This window comes from Dipteris shenzhenensis, chromosome 8, assembly GCF_047967505.1.
Source record: "Dipteris shenzhenensis isolate YYH24624 ecotype China chromosome 8, Dip_SZ_1.0, whole genome shotgun sequence".
In the NCBI taxonomy this organism is placed as follows: Eukaryota; Viridiplantae; Streptophyta; class Polypodiopsida; order Gleicheniales; family Dipteridaceae; genus Dipteris; species Dipteris shenzhenensis.
This window is the reverse complement of record NC_141603.1, coordinates 23,350,927-23,359,944: the sequence shown is the minus strand read 5'-3', so window position 1 is coordinate 23,359,944 and position 9,018 is coordinate 23,350,927. Positions and strand designations below refer to the sequence as shown.

The window sequence follows — 9,018 nt, the reverse complement described above, 5'->3', positions numbered from 1 at the left end:
TCTAAAAGATAGTGGACCAAGTGCCTCAAACACGAATTACAGGACATGAAAGCCGATGTAGATTTTCGTTGATACAGAGAAAAACATATATTGCAATGGAAGCTCCGAAGAAAATCAAGTACCATGAGAACATAGACCTTGCTCAAACTCCCTGCTACTAGTATCCATAGATTCTCCGGAGTGTGTTTATCTACCTTCAGAGACCCCCTACTCTGCTCATGACATTGTGATTACCAGGCTCTCACACAAGGAAGCACGAGCTAACAAGCATAAGCAAAAAACAAAAGATGAAAAATCACACAGACGGAGGAAGCATAGAAATGTCTTTTTGTAAGGAACACGATCCCTCTCGTTTAAGACATCTGATGGCCATAAACATTCCTTCTGCTTATCTCCTCTCAATGCAAGCCATATCTTTCCCTAACGATGGCAAATGACTTGGTTCTCCTCTATCACCGGCACCCATACCTTTCCTTGCGAAGCCAACCCTCTTCGGAACTATCTAGAAGCCTCGCAACCAACGAACATGTAAACGTCTTACTCAAAAGCATGCATCACTCCTGCATTCCTAATTTCTCATTCACAGTCCCACAATCCTAATTTCAAGGAAACATATGTTACCAATTTTGTGTGTTCACCAACAGAGCATGCATGCAAGGCACGGTTTTTAGGGGCAAAAAACAATTCCTCCCTCATCACGCATTCCACCTGCACCTCATAGTTCATAATAGCGAGGTCACTAATGAACTCTGCGTGTTCAACCACAAAGTAGAAACCCGTGAGAATAAGAGATATTGACCAAGTTGAACACAGATTCCTACATGTAGAAATTGGGAAAAGGATCAGCATCCATTTGCGATTTGCAAACATCCATTAGTCATATACAAACGAAGGCAGTTAGCAGTAGAATGATACCAGGCACCTGGAAAGAATCGATTTATTTCTATGAGTAAACTAGCTAGCAACCCAAACCATATCATATCCACCCCCCCCGGTGTAGAAGAAGGATCTAATCTTTTATCATACCTACTTCGGATTCGTCAAAATGATCTATCAAATTACGAGATCTGTGAGTTGGATCCTGCGCGACTCATTCAACAACAAGAATCGAAGAATTCGACACTTCAATAAAAGCAAATAGACCCAATTCCTTGAAATCCATAGCCTAGGGATGGGGAGAGGCCGTCTCGACGACTCTGAATAATCTAACTATTGTTTGATGTTGACACAGGGTCTTTCAGTTGGCACCGAAAGAGCATTAGCTTAACATAAGAGGAAGCAAAGATTCACAATAAAACAACATGAAAGAACTCTCAAAACCACCGGATAATGTATGTAGAGGAGTAGGGATAGCGGAAGAGGGCATGCAACAATCCACCGTCACGAATCTGTCCACCATGCAAATGGTTGAGAATTTGTCGACCATGCAGCAGAGAGCAAGCCAAACCAAAAAGAGGCTAGACTGCACTATTCCATGGAAATAGGAGGCGGCATGCAATGGCGCACAAAAAGATTGACACGTGGAGTAGACGATCGGACCACAGGACACGAACGGACGGATGAGGCGAAAACATGGCGCAGTAAGCGTGGTTGGTTATATACACTAGTAGTCGAGGCACGCGTGGAACAAACCCGCAATTTTCAAATAACAAGATGAATTTAATTCATGTGGCCTGCCAAGAGAGAGAAGAAGAAGGAGAAGAGGGAGAGAGAGAGAGAGAGAGAGAGAGAGAGAGAGAGAGAGAGAGAGAGAGAGAGAGAGAGAGAGACAGAGAAATGCAAGAGGAGAGAGAGGGAATGAATGCACTTCCAAAAAAAGCACACGAAAATTTGAAAGACATGCTGTAAAGTCAACACACCAACCAATCAAAGAATTTGCCAAAAAAAACACATGTATAAAATGCTAGAAATTATTTTTGGTTTCTGAAAGTTGAACCTTACTATGGCTACCTAAAGGCAGGCCAAAAAACTAATAAAGAGAATTTTGGCTTTGGAAGCAGTCCTCGCCTCCCCGTGGCAGGGCAAAAAAGAGTTCAGATTCACTCTGTACTTTCAGTTAAGATCCACTCTGTACTTAAATACCATCCATTTTCCTCTACCTCATTGGATTCGCTTCCCATTTGACTACAAGTATTAAAGAATTGCCCAACATCTTCAAAAGATATGTTATCCATCGAGATACCAAGGTTTATCTGATCTAGCGAAATTAGATCACCCTCAAAAACCATTTTTGAATCGATCACTTGAGGAGATTATACAGCAAGGCTGATTTTTTTTTTGCAATCTGACCTGAATTAGTGCTACATTTCGCGGAGTCAAGATGGAAAAGCGAAGTCGAGCTGCGGTTGTGGTGTTGGGCGATCTTGGACGGAGCCCTCGTATGCAGTATCATGCGCTTTCTCTTGCGAATCAGGTATCTATGTGTGTCTGTGTGGGCTGGATCCACGATCAACCTTGAGACATTTCTTCTGTTATAACCTCCCTGGTGTGTCCACATTGCTGTAGTTCATAGCAGGGCTCGCTTCTGAGAATATGTCTACAAACATGTTCCCTCTTGTGTAAAAAGATTACGTCTCTCTGTTTCAGGCTGGGCTGGAGGTTGATGTTATTGCATATTCAGGTACGTTGCAGCAGTTCAGAGTCAACCTCAAGTCGGCATGCTCTAAGAATTTTGTTCATCAATCAGTCTCTACATTTGCAAAAAGATGATAAAACAAAAGGAATGTTTTTGTCATCCGATGAAAGCTCAGTCATGGGTTTCTACTTGTGCTAGGAAGCGAGCCTCATGCTGACCTAACTCAGAACTCACGAATTCACCTGCATCTGATGGTGAGCAAATTACCACGCATGTTATTACTTTCTAGTCTGGAAACTTAGTGGAAAAGGTGTTTGATATGCCCAATCGTAACCTGTAATATTCTGTGGACAGAAATCACCACTTCCCCAGGGTTTGCCGAGGATTTTGTATTTGGCTGTCTTACCTTTGAAGATGGCTATACAACTCTTCACACTTTTCTGGATTTTATGCATTCAAGTGTCCGCTCCAGATTTCATTCTTGTACAGGTGAGCTTCGCAGAGACTGGCTATTGCATTTGAAAATTGACTATGATCAGACAGTTTTTGTGTCTAATAAGTTTCTGGCTTGGAATTTGTGCAGCAAGTTGAATTGTGAAATTTTAAGTCACGTGTATAAAACTTGACACAAAGGAGAAGATAATAAAATAGGATCTCAGATTGAACCTATTGTAATAGATAGTAACATGTTATATTCTGAATCTAGTTTTTTAGTGAAAAACTATGCTTCTTGAATCGTTTTGATGCACAATCTTTAGAGAAGGTCCACTTGAGTTTGACTACCTAGTTCGCTTCCTAGGCTTATTTAGCATTTCCTAGATCAATACGATGATGTGTCCAACAACATAACAAATTGCGCAAGATACTTAGCCAACGTTGGAGTAGAGCAGTGTTATGCTATGTTTTGCGTACTCAATGCTTCTTAATGACGCACGAAGAGGGTTTCCCGAATGAGGGATAAGTTTGTTTAGTTAGGACTTAGCAAATTGTTATTGTTGTAAGCTGGTTGTGTTTCAGCTTAATTAAATTTACATGTACTAGGTTGGCAATAGACATGAGCTGTAATGGCTCCTTTGAGAGAATGAGCTAATATAAGTTTTTCCTATATTTGTATTCCCCCCATCTATCTTGCACTTGAAATATGTGTTTGCATGCTGTCCACTGGTACTTAACCTATTTATTTGAATGGCCACTTTGGTAATAAAGAGGGATTTACACTTATATCTTTGATTTTTGACAGTGGTGAGATCTTTCAAAGCTTTTGCTTTAAGAACAAAATATCACTGTTTTGGCTTTTGGTACATTGAAAGATTTGTTCTTACACAGTTCTTGTGTTGTGTTGACAGAACCCGCCTTCGATTCCTACATTTACTGTTGTGCGATGGGCTTCTTGGCTTCGGAAGGCAGCTTTTATAATTGACTGGCATAATTTTGGCTATACCATTCTTGGAATGTCTCTTGGTGCAAGTCATCCGCTTGTAAAGCTGTATTCTTGGTAGGTCATAGTGTTATTTGGGCTTTTGAACATACATCAATCTGCCTTAAAATTCTAGACATAGGCTGGGTTTGAAAATCGATGTGACATAATTGAAAATGATGGAAAGAGGTAATCAAATGGTTGATAGTGTTTTGCCAAATACAATATGAAATTTGGATGGCTCATCTTTTGACTCTCTCTCTCTCTCTCTCTCTCTCTTTCACACGATTCCGCACGTGCACAACTTTCACATGGTATCAAAGCACAAGTTCAAGGAGGGACTAGGAGAGCATGGAGCTGATGCGGTCCAGGCAGTCTGACAGATCTGAAGGAAAACGAGGTGCTGGTCAGTGTTTGCAGGGCCTGTTTCAAGGCGATCTGAGGCAGAAGGTATAGGATACTGTTCGATGCAGTCTGCCCTAGCCGTGAAAAGCACAGCATCATAGGAGGCTGTTCGAAGCAGTTTCCCAAGGCGTGGACTTGTGGTGACCTGGCAGCACAATGCCCAAGAGACGATCTTGCATTCTGGTGAGAGTTTGGTGAGAATCAGTTGCTCACTGACACGTGCATTCAAAGTTACATAGAAGAGAGATGGACATGAGTCAAGCTAACGGTGAGCATCTCCATATATTCGGTTCAATAGCATATGCTCATATTAGAAAAGATAAAAGGGCCAAGTTTGCAGCAAAGAATGAGAAATGCATATACAGATGAGAAATGCAGCAAAGAATGAGAAATGCATATACAGAAGGCATATAAGTTGTACCATATGATAACCAGAAGATTTTTCAGTCAAGAAGTCACTGTTGAAGAAATATCAACATGGCATGGACTTGGTCTAGCAGATTTGAAGGATAATCCAAACAAAGAATTGGAACAACTGGATGAACTGCAATGATTTTCTGATTTCCATCTTTCCTATCCTAAGCTCTTGGAGCCTGTTTCAAACCAGAAAGTGCTTGTTTCAGCTTGCATACTACCTAAAAACCTAGTGGCTGTTCCAAGTGAACCTCTTGCTATAAATTTTCATTGAGAAAAGCAAAATTGACATCCATCTAATGAGCATGCAAGTGTAGGATGCATGCACCTGCTGACAGCAGCAGTCTGATTGTTTTCGTTCTCATCATTGGTGCAAGATTTTTCCTACTTAGAGTAATCTTTTGCAACCGATCTTACTTTGCTACTTGCAACTGTGCTATCTAACTGGATGTTTGCTCACTCATAGAATTCGGTGCAGTGAGGAGCGATTTCCAACAATTGGCCTATTGGAATCATCACATTCAGCTCACTGAATTTTGCCATGCTGCATTTAATTTTTTTATAATCCATTAGATTGCCTTCCATTTCATTGTTACTATCTGGCTCTTTCTTGCTTCAGTTCTTCATCTGATCACATTCTGGCTCTTCTCTGCTTTGTCTAACTGCAATCTGACTCTCTCTTGGTTTCGCCAAGGGCTCTTTCTTCTTCATCTTTTGCTTCTTCCACCAGTCTTTTAACCCATCTTGTTTGAGGTTTTCATGTTGATGCACACTGATCCGCTTTTTTCTTCGCAGAAGAACTTGATGTTCCCTACTTGACTCCCGTGCCTTAGGTTGTTGATGACCTAGAGATATATCCAAAATGTCTATTCTTCATGTATCTCCTTTATTGCCTCTCGTATTTGTTAGATTGCTGGATGATCTTATCCGAACAGGCAATAACGTGGAAATGATAGATTATATCAAGGCAGAGCTGTGTAATCAATTTGATATGAGAGATCTAGGAGAATTGCATTGCATGTTGGATATTGAGTTTGGGAATGTTCCTGGATTCATCTAGGTATATGCTTCTGCCGTATTAGCGGACATGCAAATTTCACCTTGTGAAGTTTTCGTCCAAGTTGCGGCCTGTTGGTATTGTGATAATTCTTTCTATGTTAAATGGTGCATTGCCCTATCAGCTAGATTTAGATTTAGATGCTCGTTGGGGAGAGACTAAAATGAAAACGTCTATAGACTTCACAAGCAGTTGTAGCTTGAATGAAGAGATTTTGGACTACCTTTTGATTAGCCTTCTCCTTTAGTGCTAGCCTTCATCATGGCTGAGTCAGCCCTTCACCTCCGGAGTGCCGACAGAAACTCAGTACAAAGACTTTGTATAAATGGATGCTCAAGTATGTGTGGGTGTGTGGATTTGTATGTGTGAGAGCATATTTTTATACTATGGTCTACACCCACTGTTGGGCGTTGATGATGTTAGTGGGGATGTCATAGTAGCTAGTCCCTGCTATGCATGATGGAGTTTATGGTTTTCAACCTTGGGAGTGACTATCATGAGATTGAAACTGCACTATGTTGTGTTTTTAGAGGATGAGTTTGGGAATGTTCCTGGATTCATCTAGGTATATGCTTCTGCCGTATTAGCGGACATGCAAATTTCACCTTGTGAAGTTTTCGTCCAAGTTGTGGCCTGCTGATATTGTGATAATTCTTTCTATCTTAAATGGTGCATTGCCGTATCAGCTAGATTTAGATTTAGATGCTCGTTGGGGAGAGACTAAAATGAAAACGTTTATAGACTTCACAAGTAGTTGTAGCTTGAATGAAGAGATTTTGGACTACCTTTTGATTAGCCTTCTCCTTTAGTGCTAGCCTTCGTCCGATAGAAACTCAGTACGAAGACTTTGTATAAATGGATGCTCAAGTATGTGTGGATGTGTGGATTTGTATGTGTGAGAGCATATTTTTATACTATGGTCTACACCCACTGTTGGGCGCTAATGACGTCAGTGGGGATGTCATAGTAGCTAGTCCCTGCTATGCATGATGGAGTTTATGGTTTTCAACCTTGTGAGTGATTATCATGAGATTGAAACTGCACTCTGTTGTGTTTTTAGAGGATGAGTTTGGGAATGTTCATGGATTCATCTAGGTATATGTTTCTGCCATATTACCGGACATGCAAATTTCACCTTGTGAAGTTTTCGTCCAAGTTGCGGCCTGCTGGTATTGTGATAATTCTTTCTATCTTAAATGGTGCATTGCCCTATCAGCTAGATTTAGATTTAGATGCTCGTTGGGGAGAGACTAAAATGAAAACGTTTATAGACTTCACAAGCAGTTGTAGCTTGAATGAAGAGATTTTGGACTACCTTTTGATCAGCCTTCTCCTTTAGTGCTAGCCTTCGTCATGGCTGAGTCAGCCCTTCACCTCCGGAGTGCCGACAGAAACTCAGTACGAAGACTTTGTATAAATGGATGCTCAAGTATGTGTGGGTGTGTGGATTTGTATGTGTGGGAGCATATTTTCATACTCTCGTCTACACCCACTGCTGGGTGCTGATGACGTCAGTGGGGATGTCATAGTAGCTAGTCCCTGCTATGCATGATGGATTTTATGGTTTTCAACCTTGTGAGTGACTATCATGAGATTGAAACTGCACTATGTTGTGTTTTTAGAGGATGAGTTTGGGAATGTTCGTGGATTCATCTAGGTATATTGCATGTTGGATATTGAGATCAATAGAACAGAAGATGGGAACTTTCTCAATCAGAAAATATAAATTGACGAGATGCTCCAACAGTTTGATATGACAGAATGCAAACCTGTCAGCACTTCAATTTTAAAAGGTCACAACACCTTTGAGGTTGTGAGTGAATAGTTTCAAGATGCTACACTAAATCGACAAGTATCAAGCAGTTGAAAAACTGATTTATTTGATGACAACAACTAGCCGAGACATCAATTATGTAATGGCAAACCCATGTAAGCATCATTGAAAACTGGTGAAGAGGATCTTCAAGTATCTTAAAGGCACGATGGGGCATCAAATTTCATATTTGAAAGATACAGGCCAAAGACCACAGCTTATGGGATGTTTTATGGGGATTGGGGTGGATGTACAGAGGAAAAAGTAAACAACTGGTTGTACACTCTTTGTGTAAAGATTGAGAGTTTTGATTTACTGGTTGTAGAGTCTTGCTCAATCAGCATTGCATAGTATGGTCAAGCAAGAAGCAGGGTACAGTTGCTATTCTACGACAGAGGCAAAATATATAGCTTTATGAAAATTTGCTTGTGAAGCAATATTACTGGGGAGGCTTCTAAGTGAACTTGGGTTCAGCCCAAGGGGAAGTTACTGTGATCTCTTGTGATGGCATGACCTCCATGGCTTTAGCAAAGAATCCATAAGATCATGGGAAGGCGGAGCTCATTGATATTTCCTATAATTCCATTTGCCATTAGATCGAGGAGGTAAAAAATGGAACCATCGATTCTTTCTTTGGAGATTTTTGGCACACAATTTAACCAAGGCATTGCCACGATTGAAATTCAAAAATTCAGAGAACTCTTATATATTATAGACACGAAACTTTGAACTGAAGGGGAAGTGTTAGAATGTCATTAACCAGTTTATGGGTTTTATATGTAACTTAATAAGTTTTCATAGGTTAGTGTTTGGATAGAGTAATATACATGTGGAGAAGAGGATCAAGTTTCAACCCCATCCACTCATGATTTTTTATATAACATTTAATTGATAATGTTAGATGCATATTTGTAAGGCATTCTTGTTTCTCTCTTGCTCTACGTTTTCCTCCCTTCCTCCTTTCTTCTTTACAGATATTTTGTAGAACATTTGAGTATTTGTAGTAATATTTGGCTTGTAGAATTACAGATAGAATTGTTTCATCCAATAGAAACACAAAAAGTAAATTTCCGATTCATTTCTCAATATTTGGAAACAGGCAGTCCCAGAAGTGGTTCATAAACTGTTCCTAATAAGCTGCCTACATTTTGCTAATTTATTGGTCACTGAGGTTAACAAGTGTTTAGCTGACAGGTACGAGAAGAAATATGGGAAGATGGCAGATGGCCATCTGTGTGTAACAAAGGCCATGCAGCACGAGCTTGAGCAAAACTGGGGTATACAGTAAGCTACCTATTCCGTGCATAATGCATATAACACAATCATTGTGAGGTAAT

At 40.3% G+C, this 9,018-nt stretch overlaps 2 protein-coding genes across 4 annotated transcripts in view; both read left to right on the top strand.

Annotated features, from left to right (window-relative positions):
• Positions 1–1,979: 1,979 nt before the first annotated feature.
• The window catches only part of LOC147899301 (UDP-glycosyltransferase TURAN-like), a 122,823-nt gene continuing 115,784 nt past the window's right edge, over positions 1,980–9,018 (top strand). For both annotated transcript variants that reach the window (XM_087377865.1, XM_087377864.1), the window contains exon 1: positions 1,980–2,070. The gene's annotated coding sequence lies outside the window, so the exon portion shown is untranslated. The remainder of the gene's footprint in view (positions 2,071–9,018) is intronic.
• LOC147899302 (UDP-glycosyltransferase TURAN-like) overlaps positions 2,006–9,018 on the top strand; it is a 31,022-nt gene continuing 24,009 nt past the window's right edge. For both annotated transcript variants that reach the window (XM_087377867.1, XM_087377866.1), the window contains exons 1-7: positions 2,006–2,055; positions 2,299–2,413; positions 2,587–2,620; positions 2,774–2,829; positions 2,930–3,064; positions 3,922–4,070; positions 8,876–8,965. In XM_087377867.1, coding sequence (XP_087233993.1) covers positions 2,321–2,413; positions 2,587–2,620; positions 2,774–2,829; positions 2,930–3,064; positions 3,922–4,070; positions 8,876–8,965 — 557 coding nt within the window. In that variant the 5' untranslated portion in view covers positions 2,006–2,055; positions 2,299–2,320. The remainder of the gene's footprint in view (positions 2,056–2,298; positions 2,414–2,586; positions 2,621–2,773; positions 2,830–2,929; positions 3,065–3,921; positions 4,071–8,875; positions 8,966–9,018) is intronic.